This window comes from Paramormyrops kingsleyae, chromosome 13, assembly GCF_048594095.1.
Source record: "Paramormyrops kingsleyae isolate MSU_618 chromosome 13, PKINGS_0.4, whole genome shotgun sequence".
Classification (NCBI taxonomy): domain Eukaryota; kingdom Metazoa; phylum Chordata; class Actinopteri; order Osteoglossiformes; family Mormyridae; genus Paramormyrops; species Paramormyrops kingsleyae.
This window is the reverse complement of record NC_132809.1, coordinates 30685221-30705450: the sequence shown is the minus strand read 5'-3', so window position 1 is coordinate 30705450 and position 20230 is coordinate 30685221. Positions and strand designations below refer to the sequence as shown.

General features: G+C 46.1%; 2 protein-coding genes across 11 annotated transcripts; both read left to right on the top strand.

Moving 5' to 3' along the window:
* Positions 1–15: 15 nt before the first annotated feature.
* Positions 16–6817, top strand: tmppe (transmembrane protein with metallophosphoesterase domain). Of its 9 annotated transcripts, XR_002840116.2 has the most exons (7): positions 16–1213; positions 1480–1590; positions 1781–1946; positions 2460–2599; positions 5246–5374; positions 6298–6413; positions 6493–6817. XR_002840116.2 is itself a non-coding variant. In XM_023827166.2 (6 exons), the coding sequence occupies exons 1-6, from the start codon at positions 475–477 to the stop codon at positions 6342–6344; spliced, it is 1332 nt and encodes a 443-aa protein (XP_023682934.2). In that variant the 5' UTR covers positions 16–474; the 3' UTR covers positions 6345–6817. The 9 variants fall into 9 exon arrangements, 7 of the variants coding, with proteins under 7 accessions (XP_023682934.2, XP_023682935.2, XP_023682936.2 ...); XM_023827166.2 differs by having other exon boundaries at positions 6298–6817; XR_002840115.2 differs by having other exon boundaries at positions 17–1213; positions 5246–6413.
* A 619-nt stretch (positions 6818–7436) lies between these two features.
* On the top strand, positions 7437–20147 carry LOC111851909 (protein-glutamine gamma-glutamyltransferase 2-like). 2 transcript variants are annotated; one of them, XM_023827259.2, is made up of 13 exons: positions 7437–7763; positions 9257–9439; positions 11159–11389; positions 11985–12103; positions 13388–13516; positions 13963–14125; positions 14623–14761; positions 15332–15435; positions 15766–16008; positions 16397–16663; positions 17568–17728; positions 18544–18680; positions 19657–20147. In XM_023827259.2, the coding sequence occupies exons 1-13, from the start codon at positions 7748–7750 to the stop codon at positions 19802–19804; spliced, it is 2040 nt and encodes a 679-aa protein (XP_023683027.1). In that variant the 5' UTR covers positions 7437–7747; the 3' UTR covers positions 19805–20147. The 2 variants fall into 2 exon arrangements, with proteins under 2 accessions (XP_023683027.1, XP_023683026.1); XM_023827258.2 differs by having other exon boundaries at positions 7439–7763; positions 13963–14140.
* The last annotated feature ends 83 nt before the right edge of the window (positions 20148–20230 follow it).

Below are 20230 nucleotides of genomic sequence, written 5' to 3'. Positions count from 1 at the left end.
GGCTGGAAGAATCACTGACAGATTTACTCTAGTATATGTCGTCAGATTGATATTTTACCCATAGAAAATATTTCAAATATTAGCTAAAATGGACATGAAATATGTGAACTAATGCTGTACTAATATGTAGGCTACTACTTTCTGCTCCATGATGTTATTTTTTGCAGTGTGTATACAGATTTATGTGACAGTTCTGTGTGTATCAATTGAACTGTATAATTTAGCGGTATAAAAAAAAGTTTTGATATTTTTATACTGCGATTTAAAATTTTAAGTAAACAGAGCAATGAACATGTGTTATGTCCTTCAACAGTTCGCATAACAAGCAGCGTGATGCAAAGGGTTAGGTGACGAGTCAGAATTTAGAAACCAGAAAGCTTAGCTCTTGCATGTCGACCTATTCGCCAACCCAGAAGGGCACCTCACTGCCGGACCGGCTGCAGCACCGGGACGAGACCCAGACACACGGCAATCATGCGCAAATTCAGGGCGCTTTCCCTGGAGGCAAAAGTAGCCGCGGCGGCCGGAGCTGTGTTTCTGTCCATGGCGATCGCTAGAAATCTAATTTCTGAGCGCTTTGATATAAACGTCCGAGCGACCCTGTACCGAGTGCAATTCCTGCTGCTCATCAACGCATTCATGCTGCTGGGATCGCTGTTCGTCTGGAGGAGGATCGCCTCTGCGATGATTCTGGGGGTGAAGCCGCCCTCGCCCTGTCTCTGCCAGGCTTGGAGAGCCGGCGTGTTTCTGTTCCTCCTGTTAACCCATAGCAGCTTTTGGACATTGTTTTATCTGGTGGCCGAGGAGCCGCATGCTTTGAGCCGAGTGAGCTACACCTGCCTGGGCGCATACGTCATTCTGCTCTTCCTTCTCTTCGCCCTGGAGTTCCTGGCGCTATGCCGCAGGACCTTCAGCCGCGTACGCGCGAAGTTACAGACGCCGGCAGGTAGAGAAGCGACGGTGCCGGGGGCGCCCGGCGTCCTGGGCAGACAGGCGCTCCTGGCTATAGCCTTGACCGTAACGCTTTGCACCTTCGGGCTCATGAATGCGTCCCTGCCCCCGGAGGTCGTGCGCTTGGAAATCACGCTGGACAAACTGCCCCGCTCCCTCGACGGCCTCAAGATAGTTTTGCTGTCCGACATCCATCTCGGATCAACTGTCGGCCGCTCCAGGCTGGACCTAATAGTTTCTATAGTGAACAGGCTGGAGGCAGGTAATGTTGCTAGGATTCATGGCGTGTTAAAATAAATGCATACAAAGGAAAACTATGTAAGCAAATGCAAATTTGTGCAATGGCCAAGTGCTTTAGTAGGGTAGGCATTTGTTTACACAAAAGAGGTAAAGAATTTCAGTTGCGTGAGACACTTTTATGTGAGTAGATGTGTGCCCTCTTGTACTAGCATCATTCTGCAACTTTGGATCACGTGTGTGGTGTGCAGTAAATATACTGATCACAGGTGCTTGTGCCCCCGAGCCCAGATCTGGTGGCCATAACCGGAGACCTTGCCGACTCCCAAGTGTCGCGACTCCTGAGTGCCTCTGAGCCGCTGCTGGGGATGAAGTCCAAGCTGGGCTCGTACTTTGTCACAGGTGCAGTGGTCCGGCAATCGGGAGGCACTGTCCTTACGAAGTCTTTATTAAGGTTACCAGGACCTCCAAGCGTGATGGGGTCCAGAGATCCAGCACTTTCTGCTGCCAGTTCACCAGCTCCCTGCCACTTACTCTCCATCGCTTTGTCAGCTTGCCTGCTGCCTTACCTGCTTAACCTGATCTTCCCCAGGTAACCATGACTACTATACTGCCGACGTGAAGGCGTGGTTTGCCCACCTGCGCGCTCTCAACATCCAGGCCTTGCACAACGAGCACGCTCGCATCTTTCATCCCGGCCGGAAGAGCGACTGGCTTTGCCTCGCTGGAGTGGATGACTTAGAGGCCCGTATTCTGAGGTCAGTACAAGGGACAGCTTAATATTCCCCCCCCCCCCCCAAGCTAATCTATGGATTACTGCTTGTCTAATATAAAATCCTGCTTTTTAACAGCTAGTAGGTTTATGTAAGATCTTTTAAATGCAAAAGCTCTTATGCATGCAAGGAATGTTTTGTGACCATACAGTCACAAATTTTAAATTGTCAAACTTAAGTGACTTTGTCATTAAGCCGTTGGAGTGTGTTGAAAAAGTTTCCTCTTTTACTGTGAGGCGTAAAAAGAATTTCCCCATGAGGGACAATAAAGGTAAAATTATTAATTATTATTATTATGATGTCTCTGTTTCTGTTGTATTTGCATTTACTTATCTAGAGGGACCTGTTTTTTTCTGGGGCACCCGTGTAATAGTGACATAGAGGTAGACAGCGATGTGAGACTTCGTGGTTTGGAATGCAGGGGTCATCTTGCTCCGGTTGCCATGGTGATTGTCATTGATGCTGTGCTAATGGACTGAACCTCGCGGGCCCCGGCAGGTACCCGGGACATGGGATGAACGTGACAAAGGCGCTGGAGGGATGCTCCTCTGACAGTCCCATCGTGCTCCTTGCACACCAGCCTCGGGCGGCCCGCTGGGCTCTGCAGGAGAGACCTGACATCGGCCTGGTGCTTTCAGGTAACACTCAGAGCACATCAGCTACGTTCCTGTCCAGGGTCTGCGTGACCCGGGGCTCCGGGGCACCATCAGCCTGCTGCATTCCAGGAAAGGTTAGCGGCTTGTTGGGTTAACTGGGTAGGATTAACTTGATGATGTCAGGTGTGTCACTTAACAGCTGTACGCTAATACCTAATTCTTATCATGTCAAAAATGCTTGTGTTATGACACAGAACAAGTAGGCTAATCCATCTAACTACAGGCCAGTATCATAACGTAAAAAATATACTTCTAAAAAAAATCTGTGACGTGACATGGTAAATTTATACTAAATATTTATATTTTACTTTAAATATAAAGCGGATATTAAGGTGTTTTGCTGGGAAGTACTGTACTATGCTTTTCTTTGTTAAAGTGAAAGTAAGTGATTAGAAGCCTGATGCATTTTTTCGAGATAGATGCAGGCCTTTGGTAAAATTGGACTGAAATTGAAGTTGTACTTAGAATTTCGCTGTTATTTGGTGCAGAAGTTACTTTTATGATGAGAAAAGACAAATACATAGTATTATATTGATTATAGTGCAACATTATTATAATAATTAAGTTTTTACACTGAAATGGCGTTCTGTATAGAGTAGGTGTGACTTTTTCTTTAATATCCTATGTTTACTTCAAGACATTAGGACGGCTGACAGATTTAGTCCTGCGTCTGTCTGCACAAACACCCTTCATCCTTCACCACTATACTTTCGCTCCTACTGCTGCGTGCCGCGGCCTGGATGAACTCCCATGCCGCCGTGCAGAGACTTATGGGTAAAGGAGATCCCCTGCGGACCGAGCCGAGGAAGAGGAACATCACTAGAGAGAACCGATAGGAATAGTCGTTCTGCACACCCCCCTCCCCCTCAGAGTTTGGAGACCTTGTGGGTCAACAGCAGAATTGCCTGACTTTGCTTTCATGTTCTAATCTGGGCCTAGACCGGGGTAATTTGAGGTTGTTCGGCCCCGCCCACCCATCTGGCCCCACCCACTCACTTGGCCCCGCCCTTTTGTCTGGGCCCACAAGCTGAGGCGGTGCGCCTGACACAGTGACTCATTGCACCGAGATGTGACCACGCTGACTGTGAGGAGGACTTGTATATATTTGTATGTTTCGTCATCCACACGGTGCTGAGAGGAAGCCGGGGGGGTACAAGGTCCCTGTTGTCTCAGCTGAAGAAGCGGCGGGTTTGTTGCTGACGCTGTGTGTGCATGTCTTTGGGAGGTGTTATTTTTACGTGGCCAAAAGGGGCCTTCCCCTTTAAATTCCTACCTTCTTTCTCATGACCAAACATTTTACAGACCTTCCCTTTAAGTCTACTGGAGGATGTAAGTAGAGACAGTAATGCGGCGAATAAAGAATCATCTTACAGTTCCAAAAATTGTTTTATTAAGTTGTTTTTTTTAAAGTAGTAAAAATATTGAACGTTCGAATAAAGGAGCCCTACTCACTGTGTTCCTCTAACCCAGGGGTGTCAAACTCCAGTCCTGGGGGGCCGGAGCCCTATACACTGTGTTACTCTAACCTATCATGGACGTTTATGTTTGGTAAACATATATTTACAACTATGACACAGGCGTAAGCAATCCTGATCTTATAGTGCCCATATCCAGCTGGTTTTCTGTCCTACATGTTGAATACTTACCTGCCTGAGATCAGGTGTGGTTCATCAGAGACCCGGTAGGCTATAACACATAAGCAGAGGTGGAAAGTTCAGGTCCAGAAAGTACAAATCCAGACCAAGATTTTGTTTTAACCAACCAGTTGAACATAAAGAATCGCAGTCAGAGACTGCTCAGCTGGCTGGCTGAAACAAAATCTTGGTCAGGATTTATACTTTCTGGACTTGAACTTTCCACCTCTGCACATAAGTACCAGGTGGTCCATAGTGTATAAGCATTGAAAATGGAGACCATGTTACCATGGTAAAGGCATTGTTTTACGTAAAAATGACCAGAATGTATTGGAAACGGTTGGGGCAGTCAGAGGTCAGAGGTTGCACTCATGATGTTGCCCCTTCTGGAACCTTGTCTATCCCAGCATTCCTCAGGGTTCTGTCACACCCTGGTTTGGGGCTTAGAGCTAATGAGGCAGCGCATTCGTCTGTCTGCCAGCGGGCTGCAGAAAATCTCCCTAAATATGCAGCGGCTAAGTGAGAATTCTGAGTTTTCTTACTGCATCGCAAGGTTATTGTTCCCTCAGCTTCTCGACTTGCCATTTGCGCAGTGGGCATGATTATGATTCAGACAAAGGCCCAGCGATGTCCTGGAAACCAGATCCAGTTCCTTACTGTGTTAAAACGAAAATGGAAAGTGTTGTAAAAAATTTAAAATGTGATCTAAGAATGTGTGCTGTGAGATAATCCCATATCTGGGCGGGTTTAGTGGAGTAAGAAGAATGAGACACACAGGCAATGCGGATTTGCTGGTTTGCTGCCGTAATGCAGTATTTTACAGTATAGAACCTAATGATGCCAGTATTTACTGCTTGTTTATAATTCAAACAGATTCATTATTGTTTAGCTGCCTTTTTTTTTTTTTAACGTAAATAAAGTCGTTTACAAGGCCGTAGTTCTGGATGGCAGCCGGTGACCTCTGAGTGACACTGTGTCCTTTTCTCCTCCTCAGGTCACACCCATGCAGGTCAGCTCTTCCCCCTCTCTATTATGGCATTCCTGTTGAACCCTTACTTCTGTGGTCTGTACCGCGTAGGCGACAGCAGCATGGTGTACGTCTCCCCTGGGACGGCACACTATGGTATTCCCATGAGGATCGGAAGTAGGGCGGAGATCACCGAGATCCTTCTGAGGGCACCGTGAAAAGCTCCCCCCCCCCCCATTGCAAACGCACACTTGCACTCATCACACTATACCAGGGGAGGCCAATCTTACCCGCAAAGGGCCGGTGTGTGTGCAGGTTTTTGGGATAACCTGTAGGTCAGCTGTTCAAACCCAGGAGGACTCTTCAGCCAATCAGTCCTCTAATTAGTAATCTAATTAGGGAGTTACAGCGAAAACCCGCATACACACCGGCCCTTTGTGGATAAGATTGGACACCCTGCACTATACTGTGCAGCCTTTAGAAACACGCACCCTGGTACAAAACCACTTATTTACACTCTATGGTACCACTGAAGCAATGGGTCAGAAGCTTGGACTTTATATCCTCATATGAAACATTTCCTAGGACTGCCTGTTTCAAGGTTTGAGACTGACTCAGGAGCCAAACAGCATTCCCTACGGCTGTCTGATGTTCCCCGTCTGTATCTGTAGCTGTATGATAATTTTATGAGCTAAAATCTTTCTTTTATCTTGGCTCCGACGAGCCCAATGAAAAGGCCGCAAAGAGCTGCGTCAATCTTCTCTGTCTGTATTGCTCTTTTCCTCGTCACTGTGATTCAGATAGTTATCTATTACTTCGTGACCTGTCCGTTCAGCTTGGCGGGCTCCCTGCTTTTATTTTTATAGATATTTAACTTGAATATTTAAAATATTTTATAATCTGCTTTGGGGCCCGATATTTCACTTGAATATTTAAAATCCTTTTGAATTTGCTTTTGGGCTCTCCGCATTGTTGGTATAAATAAGCATTTCACTTGAATCTTTGATATCATTTCAAATTTGCCTCATGCCAGTTTGGAGTTGTACTGTCTGAGTTGCAGCACGTGACGTCATTCGCAGGTAATGATGTAGAGGAAGAACAAGGAAAGGAAAGAACAGGAGGATGAGTGCGACACACTCAGTCGTGCCCAGAGGAGAGGCATGGACTACACCTGGTGCTCAGATGGAACGAGGAGGTGAAATTTTGTGTCTGAACCTCTGAAATGTGAATATTTGTATCTGCAGATAGTTGGTTTACATGACAATTTCTCATAGGTGTGTCTTGGGTGAAATCACCCCCCTTTTTTCATTCTGTTCCTTGTGAGTCCGTCTGGCCAAGAGATTCTACAATGAAGATTTTTGTCCTTCCTGCTCTCTGTCTGTAATTTCCGGTCCTGGGATGTACCTTCTCACACACATTTCGGAGGAAGCTGGGTATTTACTGAATACTCTCAAACTTTTACTAATACTGGTTAAGAGCCCGGATGTGTGTTTTGATATTTTGCAGACCATTTTAAAACAGTAGGGTTAGCAACAAGTGCTTCCATTCTTAAATGAAGGATTGTACTCCTAGGCAGGTTCTTGCGATGTGTCCCTTGAATAAAGTTGTAATTTTTATTGCCGTTTCTGTGTGTTTATGATATCGTTTACCGTCACTGTACTGCCATCCGTAAGTGAAGCGTCAGACAGCTGAACAGGTCTGAGATGTCAAGTCAAAAAGTAAAAGTAAACGCGGAAGAGGTTTGATTTTTCTGTGCTTACACGACCGGGCAACACAAAAGTAACACCTACCCCACCTCCCCAGACACTCAAACATCACACATAAGACACATGTGCCCACAGGAAGACTTGTGTATTTAACATGAATCATAAAAGGATGAACGGTGAATCGAGTGTGATGTGTGGCGTTTACTGGAAGACTAGGGGCATGTCAGTCCACAGCCTATCTGAGTGACAAAGACCTCAGTGTCTGTCCCAGGATCAGAAAGAGCTTTGGCAAACATCCGTCACAGTTGCTGGTAAATAGTTCACTCTGTGAAGCAAAATATCCATGCAGCCAGAGCTGGTTAGTCTTGCTCCAGAAGATACTTAATATGGACTGGATGGAGTTTTGCCGCGGAAACCAGTTGATGACAGTGGTTAGTGAGGTTGTGTGTGTGTGTGTATGTGTGTGAGTGAGTGAGAGAGAGATGAGTAAGGGTGGGTGGGACACTCAGGAGGGGTATAAGTACCAGGTCCTGACAGAGGTAGATAAGGAACTCAAACCAAGAGAGTATCATAGCCAAGAGAGAGCAGTAACAGAACTTTTCCAAGACAAGATTCTCACCATCAAAGGCATCACTTAGACCGAGAACGAGATCCATAGAACAGTAAGAACACTGAGGAAGGAGGGCTCAGCACAGCAAGTAGAGAAAAACTACATCGGTGCATTGAGGAGTCAGCGCATTCGCGACTGGAGAAGCAGGGAGGAGTTTGAGCACCTTCAGTGAAGTGCAGTTATCTAAAATCACAGCTCGCAAGAATCTGAGAGATGGCCAGCCATGAGGGTAAGTGACCAGTGGGGCTCCAGACCTCCAGCACCTTGGAGGTGATACATAGAATAGTACAATAATCATGTGCAGTTAAGTGTCGTGTTCACCGAGTTTTTGCTTTGCTTTTGCACTCAGGAATGATAGTAATAATATTTCACTGGCTGAATGTGCTTTTCCAGAGTCTCAGCTCCAATTTCCACAAATTGTAACATTAAGTAACTGAGATTCCAAGAGGACTGATGAAGTCTTCATATATACTCAGGCAAACATCTGCACAGCTCTTCTCCTCAGACCATCAGATTTCTGCACATGCCTGATGGCCAAAACCTCAAGAGGAGCTCTTCTCCTCAGACCATCAGACTTCTGCACATGCCTGATGCCTTTTTATAACTGACTGTTAATTATTTATGCCTTTTTATGCATCGTATCTCACCTTCTCACATCATCGTTTACTTTCTTCATGTTTGTATAAACTGCTACTTGCCCACTGCCAACCATGTCTTCTGAATAGTGTTTCTATACATAGCCTTTCATTTATCTTTTATTTAGGCTTTCTTTTTAGACTACTACTTCCCATTTTAACATAATTTAATTTAACCTCTGTGTATCTATACTTGTGGCACCTAGCATTTTTGGCACAAATATTGGCAGTAATGTTTATAAACAATCAAAGGTTTTACAAATATCACTGGACAATTAAATAAGTAACTGGAGCAACTGGAATAAAGTTCTGCAACCTCTACAAATTGGATGTGTTTCCACAGTCTTGGCCACCAGTGTATAATATTTTTTTTGCACTGTTGCTGGAGCGAGCCAGACTTTCATTTCATTACAAGTCGTACTGGTATAACTGTGCATGTGACAAGTAAAATCTTGAATCTTGGATTTGGGTTCTAAAAAATAGCTTTTAAATTTCCGGATAAAAATAATTGGTTCAGTGAGATAACCAATTAGATTGTAGAGGAGGCGGGTCCAAGCAACTAGGTAAGGTGGTACAAACCAATAAGGTGTCTTGGTCCCGCCTCCTCTCCAGTCTGTTTGGTTATCTCGCTTATCTATCATTTTTGCTCTGCTCCCAGAACATTTTTGCGTAAGTAAAACTCCCACGAGTGGAGAAAAAGCCTCTGAAGATGTGTCCCCCATCTGGATGCACCATTTAACATCCCATGAGATTAATATCCATGTCTCGTACTTCAACATGCAGTGGGCTTTCCACAAGTTAGTAGCTGTAGAAGAACTAATAATTATGTGTTACATATCAACTAATTTGCAAATTCTTTTCCCATCGTAGTTTTGCGAATTGATTCTTTTTCGACTGGCCAAGAAATTCATCTCAGGCTAACATAAAAAAAAAATTGCGACAATTCAGGGTTATTTCGAAATTTCTATTAATAGTTATTCAGTCCTTATGGACAAAAATGCAGTGGGCCAATGAAGAGGCCACTGAAGATTATTGTCCAGGTTACGGTGAGTTTGACCCCTTCCTGACGGGCCACGTTCCCCCACAGTCCCCGCAGTTCTTCGTGCCGTCGACCTGCAGTGCCCGACCAACAACCGCGCCCACCGCACCGACGAGATGGACACGGAGCAGCTGCTCCTGCGTAGGGGGCAGCCCTTCGCCATGGTGCTGCGGTGCAGCAGAGCATCACCGCTGCCGCCAAAGCAGAGCATCAACCTCATCCTGCACCTTGGTGAGCAGGGCGGCCGACCTCAGCAAGCTTCCAGTGCCGCAGCATCGCAGCGAGCACCTTCTGCTTAAATATTAGGCTCACTCAGGATCTTTTAGCCGTATCATTATCCAATAATATGCTTTGAACTGGTGAGTGACAGGGGCGTGTCTCTTCTGCGGGCCAATCAGCTTTTAGCTGAAGCCTGTAACCCCACCCCCTTTAAAGATCCCTGTGTTCAGTTTATTTTATATAGCGCTCTTGCTATCGTAGGTGCCTCAGAGCACTTGTTTACATATTTAAACACAGCACACTGTATGAACATAAAATGCCAGACGACAAGGGCACAGAGGAACAGAAGACTTGGACTAGCTGGTGGAAAACATCTCTGGGGGGGTCCATGGACAACTGGTTGGCCTCCCCACCAGGCCACACTAGCTGCACTAATTCAATTAAAATGTCCAAATACCTGCAGGTAGGTGATGTTCATTTGGTCCACTTCTGGCCCAGTGTTATCTGCAGTTGTCCCTTGTCACTGGCTGTCATCGTGAGGTAAGGAATCACTGTCATCAAGTTTGAAGGCTCCAGGAGTCCCAGGGGAAGGTTGGGGGGAGGAGAAGGATCACTACACTGACAATGGAGCCATGGAGACAGAATGAAGCTGGGATATGACACGTATGGTGGCACCGGCTGCATCTTCTGCTGTGCACTTGGCTGGTCTGCCGTCCCAGGGGGGCAGCGGGGGAAACAGTCCTGGGCTCCGGTCCAGGTGGGAGAAGTTGTGTGTCATATGGGCTCAGCTGAAGTAATTATGTCCTGGGCCTGATGCTAGGCCAAAGCGGTGGCTAGTTGATTATGATTTAAAGCAGGCGACTTGCGTCTCATAGGCCTGGGGGAAGCGGTCTCGCAGTGTGGAATGTGGCATGACGAGAAGGCCGAGTTTAATGAGCAGAGAGCGCGGCTTGGCACGTGAACATTCCGTAAAATATGGTGTGCAGCAATTTCGTTCTGAAATCCACCCTAAACCAGACTGGGAACCAGTGTAGGCCAATAAAAGCCGATGTAATGTGATCATATTTTTTTGTCCTAGTTATCCTTACTACAATGTTTTTTTATTCTTTGTAACTGGAGATATTTCAATTTAAATATAGTAAATGTGAAATGTGATCTACCTGAGTTAATAAATAATTGTCTACGTATTTACCTTTGTATATTAGGACTTTTGTTTCTTCTGAGTTCTGTTTTTATTAGGTGTTTATTTTTACGTGACGGTTACTAGGCTAAGTCGGTTGTTGATCTAATACCATTTGGTCTGAAGATTTCCCTCACAAGCTGTTAATACCTTGTTTACTATCCTAGCCTGGTTAAACTCGTGATGAACTGGCTACACTTATAATGGACTTACAGTAACACTTACAAAAGGCAACAGTGATTTTTTTTTTTAAAGTTTGGTTGCTGTGTGGCTCTGCGAGTTAGAAGTTCGTGCTTGTGATAGGAAGTTTATCGGTTCCCTTAATTCTTACACACTCCTACAATAATTGTTACTATGAGAAAAGTCACCTGACATGTGCCTTTGGGGGTCAGTTGGACCCCAGGGGAGGCCTGAGAGATCCGGTCCTCTACGCCGCACGCATTCAGGTTCACAAAGGCAGGATGGTTCTTGGGAAGCTAAACGATGCAAATAATAATTGTCTGCTGGAAGATCTCAGTCCTGTGACCTGTCTCATGTGCTTTGCTGTGCAGGTAAAGAGGGGGATTTGGTGGTGAAGGTGTCAGAGGGCCTTGGAGGGCGGGGCCAGTGGTGGTTCCACCAGCAGGGGGCGCAGAATGAGCTGCTCCTCACAGTGCACACACCAGCTGACGCACCGGTGGGGCTCTACAGGATGACCGTTGTGCTGCTGGACGCTGATGGACACATTCAGGAGCGTATTCATGCCGGAACATTCTACCTGCTTTTCAACCCCTGGTGTAAAGGTCAGCATCTGCATTGCATGTTGGGACATGTGCAGCACACATTAACACGTATGTTTATACACTCAAAAATTCATTATCAGTCTGCATTTATTTTCATCTGGAACTTTAAGCAATTTACGTGCAAAGGGCCATGCTGATAAGATGTATGTAATATTTATTTCTAACATGTAAATTGATATCTGAATTTTGAGGATTTGTCTATATGCATCCCATAAAATTACATGAAAAAAATATGCAAATTGACTCATTTATACAAAGCTTGCCCGTAAATGCTCCGAAGCGTTTTCTTTGCCAGTGTCACATCCATCATGCTGGAATTGCCCATAACTATATCAATTCACATTCATTAACATTGCAGTGCATGCTGGGAATGGGCTACAACTGACATAGTGTTTTTTTCTGGCTGTTTCATTCCTAGAGACAGTGTCACTCTGGGCATTTGCCCTTTCGCATTTAATAGGCCAGTAACAGCAGTATAGTGATTCTGGGAAGCCACCGTTCTGAAGATAGGGTTGTCTGGGAACACTTCCTGTTTGTGTCCAGTTAGCATCTCAGTGGGCTGCTTGTGTCTCCGTTCGCTCTTGCTCCGTCCCAGCTGATGCGGTGCACTTCCCTGATGAGGAGCAGTTGCAGGAGTACATACTGAATGAGAACGGTCTGCTGTACCAAGGCTCCTGGGACATGATCCGCTCCTTGCCCTGGAACTTTGGACAGGTACCACACCAGCACTCAGTATGAGACGCTTCTCACTCCAATGTTTTGTTTTGTGCTCGTTTTGAATAAATTAATTCTCACAAAAGGACCCCCAGTTAGGGTCTATAAGCTCATAAGACACATGTGAGACATCATAGATCAGATGCCAGTCCATCATTGGTCACTCAACTGGAAATTTACCAGTCTTCGGACTGTGGGAAATGTAAACAGTGGGGAAACACACAAACTCCACACAGAAGGCACCCTACAGCTCAAGCCATGACTCACGTTGGTGGTTCTATATATGGAGGTAAGAGGATTTTATATCACTCCCCCACAATGTAGTGACTGTTTGTGGCCACCAGGGGGCCCCAATCATGAGGGGCCCCGTGCAAATGTGTGATTTGAGTATCGGTAAACAGCCACAGCACTCAGTACAGGTCAGTTTATACAGAGCAACAAACAATGCTTACAACTGCAGATGTTAAATGCATCCAGGGCAAGGTCATCAAATAGGATGGGGGTGGAAGAGACAGCAGTGGGGGGGCGGCGTTGAGACAGTGAGAGCCTGGGCATGACAGAGGGGGACCTGGGAATCAGTCTGTCTTGTCAGATCCTGTGGCTGCATGGGAGGACTGGACCCAGCTGCTGGCTTAGTGGTTTTAAGGCATTTCTGCCAGATAGGTGCAAGATTGCCAAATGCAAACAAACAAGCCTGTTGCAGCCCTCCGTCCTGCCAACATTATCCGGGGGAGGGGTGCAGCAGAGCAGGAGGAGAGAAGGGATGGTTAAAGATGATGAGATGGCAAACAGGCCTGAAGACTGACATTCAGTTTGGCGGAATAGTTCTGCCAGGTCATGCCAGGCTGTGTTACCCGGCACACAGGGTCATGCCAGGCTGTGTTACCCGACACACAGGGTCATGCCAGGCTGTGTTACCCGGCACACAGGGTCATGCCAGGCTGTGTTACCCGACACACAGGGTCATGCCAGGCTGTGTTACCCGACACACAGGGTCATGCCAGGCTGTGTTACCCGACACACAGGGTCATGCCAGGCTGTGTTACCCGACACACAGGGTCATGCCAGGCTGTGTTACCCGACACACAGGGTCATGCCAGCCTGTGTTACCCGGCACACAGGGTCATGCCAGCCTGTGTTACCTGACACACAGGGTCGGCAGAGTGATGTCACTCGACCCCCAACTGTGTGTCCCTTCTGATAAAAGCATCTGCTGAAAAAACATGAAATGTAAAGTGCCTGGCGGGGGGGGGCATTTCTCCCACTTTGTTTCTTTTTTGACAGTTTGAGAAGGACGTAGTGGACATCTGCTTTGAAATTCTGGACAACTCGCCGGCAGCGCTGAGAGACCCGGAGACGGACACGGCCAATCGGGGCGACCCGGTGTACGTGAGCAGGACTGTGACGGCCATGGTGAGGCCCCGCCTGCCTCCAGGGCCCCAGGACTTCAGAAACGGGTTATAAATCATCCACCACTGTCAAAAAGTCCACCACAGGAAACTGTACAGCAAGGCGTTACATGTGTCATTTACTTAAACAGTTCAGTGGAATGACACTGTGCTAAGTCTGATTGACACATATATAGATAGAAACACTATTAATTCCACGATAAATTAAGGAGATGTTACAGCAGTCAAAGCCGTTTATCATCAATTGAGCCTAAAGAATGTTACGACGATGTCGTTTAGATATTTCACAGCAATACGTCAGGAGGGGGGGTAATTAGATATATCCTAAGCTGTCAAACAAAACCTTGCCAAACTGGTTGTGCATGGAAATATAATACATCACACATATTTCTTTATGACAGCTGATTGTGACACTGCTTCTGTGACACGACACCCTGTCTGCCTGCCCAGGTGAACTCCAACGATGACCGGGGTGTGGTTTCGGGCCGCTGGGATGGGGAGTATTCGGATGGCGTGGCGCCCACACGCTGGACCGGCAGCGTGCCCATCCTGAGGCAGTGGAGCAGCAGCGGAGCGAGGAGAGTGCGATACGGCCAGTGCTGGGTCTTCTCAGGTGTGGCCTGCACAGGTGAGGCGGGGAAGGGGATGGTCTCCTACGGATGGGATCACTGGATGGGATCACTGGATGAGCCACAGATGTCGATCGCAGCCTTGAATTAGACACCCACATACTGCTGTGACCTCCATGCAGAATCCTTCTGCAGTCCAAACTGTCTAAGTTCCTCTTTTGTAAGGCCTGTGTCTTGCTTTCACTCATGTACAGCACTGTGCAAAAGTCTTAGGCAGTCAAAGAACATTTTTAAAGCTATTTATTTGGGTAGTAAGTGTACATTTTCTAAAAAAAAAAGTAACAAATAAAACTCTTGAATCCAATTAAACATTAGAACAGATACCAATTAACAATGACACAATGAAAACGAATGTTCTGAAAAAGTTACACGTATCTTGTTGGATGGCTAGATGAACACAATCCTCTCCTCAGGGGCACCTCAGTCATTCCATGTTTTTCTAAAATTCAACCCACTCTTACCCCGTTCCCCTGGTCCACAGTCCTGCGCTGCCTGGGCATCCCGACTCGCTGCATCACCAACTACTCCTCTGCCCACGATACAGACGGCAACCTCACAGTGGACTATTTCTACAATGATCACCTGGAGAGCATATCTGCCGGCAAGAAGGACATGATCTGGTGAGATCCTCAGTACTGCTCGCATGACTCTCAGCACCCAAGAAAAGTACTGTTCTGTTAGCACATGTCGTCACAGTCTGATAAAAACTACGGACATCCGCTTTTTGATTATTGTGACTCTTTATCAAAAATGGAATACACCCAATCTCCTCTGCCTACTGATAGAATTTGACATCTGATTGACTAATGAAAAAATGTTTTATGAAGTCATCTATTTAACTAGTAATTGTTTCCACTAGTTAACATTTGTATGGATTACTTTGTATTACAACATTGATAGGTAGATAACTAGATAGATAGGTAGATAACTAACATCATTGTTTGTATCTTGTATCTAGTTGACATTGGCATATTTGCCTGACTGGCAACAATCCATGTAAGTCCATTAAAAACATCAAGCCGTTCACTGACGGCTGAGTAAAGACAGGTTTCTATTTGTGGTGCTAAGGTTGTCTCATTATCTTGTTTTAGGTTCAGTTTCTGAAAAAATGCTTTTTTTCACATTCCCAGAATTTGGATTTTTGGAGATCTGTGTTTTTCATTGGACAGCGATGATGTGCTTCTTTACAGGAACTTCCACTGCTGGGTGGAGTCATGGATGACCCGGGAAGACCTGTCCAAGGACTACGATGGATGGCAGGTCCTGGACCCTACACCCCAGGAGAGGAGTGAGGGTAAGGCCTAGATCTATCAACACGGACCATGTGTAAGCAGTTTTACCTACACCTCTGGATCTGACCACTAGACATTTGTTCTTGTTGGTATTTGTGGCAAATTTAGATAAAAACAAAGTAAGCATTTCTTGATGCAAAGAGGTATTCTAGTCAGCACTAGATTACAGAGTTTCGTTGTACAATGACAATGAAGATATTCTATTCTATTCTATTTATGACATTTACTTAGATTCCAAATGAGCAAAATGGTGATCTGTAATGTTTTTATGTTCTCTTCCTTTGTACCTCCCCCCCCCCCCCACTGGATGTCCTCCTGTACCCCTGCCTTAGGTGTGTTCTGCTGCGGTCCCTCTCCAGTGAAAGCCATAAAGGAGGGTGAGGTGGGTGTCAAGTATGACACAGCCTTCGTCTTCTCCGAGGTCAACGCCGACCTGGCCTGCTGGATGGTGGAGCCGGACGGACAGCGAACCCCGGCTTCCCTGAACCACGCCACAGTGGGCCGTAACATCAGCACCAAGAGCGTGTATGGCGACGAGAGAGAGGACGTCACCTCCCTCTACAAATACCCGGAGGGTGAGCTGTGATGTCACAAGACCACAGGGTGTCAATCATAGTAAAGTCTGAAAACTACAGTTATATGAATCGGAATCTGTAACATTGTCATTCTCATTGTGCCCTTTAGTTTGTTTTTACACTAGTGGCCAAAATTCCATTTTTTAGAGACTGCAGAACTTTATTCAACTGTTACTCCAATTGCTATTTAATTGTCCAGTGTTGGATATTTGTGAACATTCTTTGATTGTTTATAAACATTACCGCCAAAAATGCTACGTGTTTCCACAGTTGTGGTCATTAGTCAACATGAAGGGTCTCCGCATAAAATGAAATGTTGCTGATGTATGATGCGTCATGCTGATGTGATTATGGTAACCAGCCCCACTGTCAACGAAATTCAAACCAGGCTCGAAGAAGGAGAGGGAGATGTTTGAGAAAGCGGGCCGGAGGGTGTCTCAGCGGGGTGCAGGAGGAGGCCAGCTGGAGCTGGCCATCAGGCACGCGTCGGCGGTGCACGGCACGGACTTCGACGTCATCGTGGAGGTGCGGAACACCGGCGGGGAAGACGTGTCGGCCAAACTCACCATCACCTCCAACGGCGTCACTTATAACAGCCTCCACCGGGGGGAGTGCCAGAGGCAGAGCGCCAGTGTCACCGTGCCGGCACTAAGGGGTGAGTGGGGGGGGGGGCACCAGACTCGCCCATGAGGGCACTACCAGCCCATTCAGCTTTGGAAAGGTACAACACCACAGTGTGAAAGACAGCTAATGCAGACCACAAAACAAGTAACATCCTGAATGCTCTCATGATACAATAAATCACATCACATGTTCTTTCACAGTCTCCAAATATGTGATTGTGGAAAAGTGTGCTTGTATTTTTCTTTTTGATGTTCCATCTGCATCCCACTTTTTCATCCCTCGTTCCGTCACATTTTTCGTAAATTTGTACTGGAAATTTTTCAGATTGCTCGCACAGATATCTAGTGTGCAGCTCAAAAGTATTCAACCAACTTTCATTCATTTCACCCTCCTTCATCCCTTCTTGTCCATCCCTCTATTTCCTCACATTGACTTCAGTTCATTTTGGCACCTATCATCACCTAGTTTTTCACCTAGAAACTCCGTTCTACCTCTCAAATGTTCCACCCATTAAGGGTGATATTGATATTCAACTTGTATCCCTCTTTTCATCCCTCTTTCCAGAAAGCCAAACCTTTCTTTCATAGGCTGAATGTTAGCACCCAAATAATTGCACAGGACATGGTGTGCAATTATTTGTGGCCTACTGATGCTGCTGAGACAATCACATTGGCATTTTGTTGCGGAACTGCATCTCTAATTGCTCAAATAATTGTGCAGACTGAAAGAGCTGTTCCTTCGTAACCCTAACCCTGCCAGTTAACTCTGCATTTTATAGAACAGTAGTTCTCAAATGTTTTGTATCAATCCAAAGTAGCCAAGTATCACTTGGGTGGGAAAAAAATGACTGTACCAAATTATTGCGGCCTTGTCATGTATTGATATCTCGATTTTTCGCCGAAACCTGTTATATTGTGCATCTCTACCTCGAGCAGCGCACAAGGAGGTGCTGCGGCTGCGATATGCCCACTACGCGTCCTGCGTCTCCGAGCACCACTTGATCCGGGTCACGGCTCTGCTGCAGACTGACGGAGAGAGAAACGTCGTCCTGCACGAGGTCAACATCCCACTGAGTTTGCCGGAGCTCCACGTCAAGGTAGGGAGCCACACATGCTGACGGCGGCCGTCCGTGAGAGGCACGCAGGCGCATTCCAGAGCCGCCGCTTTGCCTAGGAGTATGTGGTAAGGTGGCATGAGTATGGAATGCTCCTCATGCTCTTCATGCTCTTCATGCTCTTCATGCTCTTCATGCTCTTCATTTACCAGGGGGGCGGGAATGAAAATGCTATGTGAACATATTAAAGTATTGAAAAGTTATATATTGAAAATGTGGCTTGTGTTCGTTACATCAATCTGTAATAATAATTTATTGAAAATGTATCTGCACTTAATTTTTTTTTTACAAATTTATTTATCTGAATCAATGGTGGTTGGGCTCTCTCACCTTGCACCCCTTGGGAGGAAAACCTAGAGTCACTTATGCTATCCATCCATCCATCCATCCATCCATCCATCCATCCATCCGCCTTCAAACCCCTTCATAGGGTTGGAGGATGTTGTAGGAGGGCCTGGAGCCTATCCCAGTCAGCATATGGGAACAAGCTCACTGTGGGTGGGATCCCAGTCTGCACTCAGCTTCATCGTATCGCATTTGTTGTTGAAAAAATGAGATGTTTGATATTTGATTCAAACTAAACATTTCCATAGAAATTTGGCATAAATATTTTAGCCAGTGTTTTGAAGTTGATACTGGCTCAACCATCTTATGTTGGGAAGTGAAGCTATTCTGCTTCCACCCAGATCCTGCAGGTGTTTGATGAAGCTGTTAATACTGACTCTACCATTTGCTCTGGTGATGTTTTTTAATGCGGTTTGTTAATGTTGACCTCACTCTCTGCGCTTCTGCTCCAGGTGCTGGGGGAGGCTGTGGTGTCGCGCAAACTGATCGCCCGCGTTACCTTCGGCAATCCGCTGCCTGTCACATTGAAAGGGGGCGTGTTCACGCTGGAGGGGGCGGGACTCACCCCTGCCAGGGAAATCCCAGCCCTGTATGTATTTGCACGTAGACCCGCAGACACGTGTGTGACATGTCTTGGCCGTCACTGCGACAGCTATGTGCGAACATTGACGTTTACTAAGAGGCTTCTGGGGAGAAATTCTCTTAATTTCGAATCTCCTCTATCCGCTCAACTTGCCTGATAGCTTAGTGCCTCAGACTGAGAATGATGAGTGTATGAACGTGTCAGAGGGCAATGTCTTGCATGGTTCCGTTCCAGCCTAGCTGACCACAGGCCTTGAACTGACATCTGCTGGTCCTTCATGGCCTTGTGGTCAGTAAGCTGACCAAACCTTTCCAGGAACGCAGGAGAGAAAGTGCAGCATGTCCCGTTATTTGCCCCACCCTTTTTGCAATTACAAACCTCTCCTGGCGATAACAGTCTTTCCTCTCTTCCTCTTTCCCGTCTTGATGTAAACGCTGCTGCTTTGCCCAAACCGCACGTGACACATGATTTTTTTTTCATATTTCAGCAAAGGTCTGACCTCAGATGAAAAGCGAAAGCTAAGATGTCTGTAAAAATCGATGCCATTTGGCCAGATGGAAAAGAGCCTGCTTTTTATGTGGCAGCTGGAAGCAATTTAGTATTTTAATTAGAATTGCGCAAGAAATATAAACGTGGTTATAAGTCAATGTGATTTTTCACTCTAAAATTAATATATGAACAATATGAGCATGGTATCCAGTATAGTGAATATAAAATAAACGGTGCAGCGGTAACCAGTAAGACTGCATCCCATTTTCTGTATTTAAAAAGTTATTTGTTGATGCAAAAATAATGGTAAGAATTGTATAAAGCACAGCTAAGGTTCACTTTCTTTTGATTAACCTGTTTATGGTCTGTTTGTATAAATGTCAGCCTTCATCTCTGATAAATCTACTGGACTCAGTCCCGAAAGTGCGTCATCAGAACTGAGAGGTTAAACCCCTCCAGTCATTGCAGTCGGTTGACTGATGTTCTTTTACAGAGGGGATATTGGACCAGGTGAGGAAGTCACTATCAAGTTCTCCTTCAAACCCACCCGGCCAGGCTTACGGAAGCTGCTGGTGGATTTCGACGCAGACAGGCTGAAGGATGTCAAGGGGGTCGCCACGGTGATCGTGCGGGGCAAGTGAGACTGGCATATTGGGGGGGGGCAATATGTCTAGCAGCATCCGTGCAGACAGCAACAGACATCATCTTGTGCAATGTGACGTCCCAGACCAAACTTCCTCCTTGTTTGGAGAAAAGCGACCGTCAGCAGATTCACACTGGGCTCTTAAAGGGCTACTTCAGCTGACACCCTGTTACTTAGGGGGTGGCCCTCCTGATGCTGTGCTTCTGAGAACCTCATATTCAGGTAAACTGAATGAGGACTGTATAACTGAACGAATTATGTTCATCTAATCCCGGTCATTCTGTCTGTTAATGCTGTAATATTTGGTGGATTACATATGAAAATAAAACGTGTCAAAATGATTTACTTTGACTGGCCATTCTAAATGTAAAGATTATTAAGGGGGTGTGGCTCCGTGGGTGAGGCCTCTCTGCCTGGGATCAGA

Coding starts and splice junctions, on each gene's coding strand:
- tmppe (XM_023827165.2), top strand. CDS start 475: ATGCGCAAATTCAGGGCGCTTTCCCTGGAGGCAAAAGTAGCCGCGGCG. Junction 1,214..1,479: donor AGTGAACAGGCTGGAGGCAG/GTAATGTTGCTA, acceptor CCCCGAGCCCAG/ATCTGGTGGCCATAACCGGA. Junction 2,600..5,245: donor CATCGGCCTGGTGCTTTCAG/GTAACACTCAGA, acceptor TCTCCTCCTCAG/GTCACACCCATGCAGGTCAG.
- LOC111851909 (XM_023827258.2), top strand. Junction 12,104..13,387: donor TGCCCTGGAACTTTGGACAG/GTACCACACCAG, acceptor CTTTTTTGACAG/TTTGAGAAGGACGTAGTGGA. Junction 14,762..15,331: donor GGCAAGAAGGACATGATCTG/GTGAGATCCTCA, acceptor GCTTCTTTACAG/GAACTTCCACTGCTGGGTGG.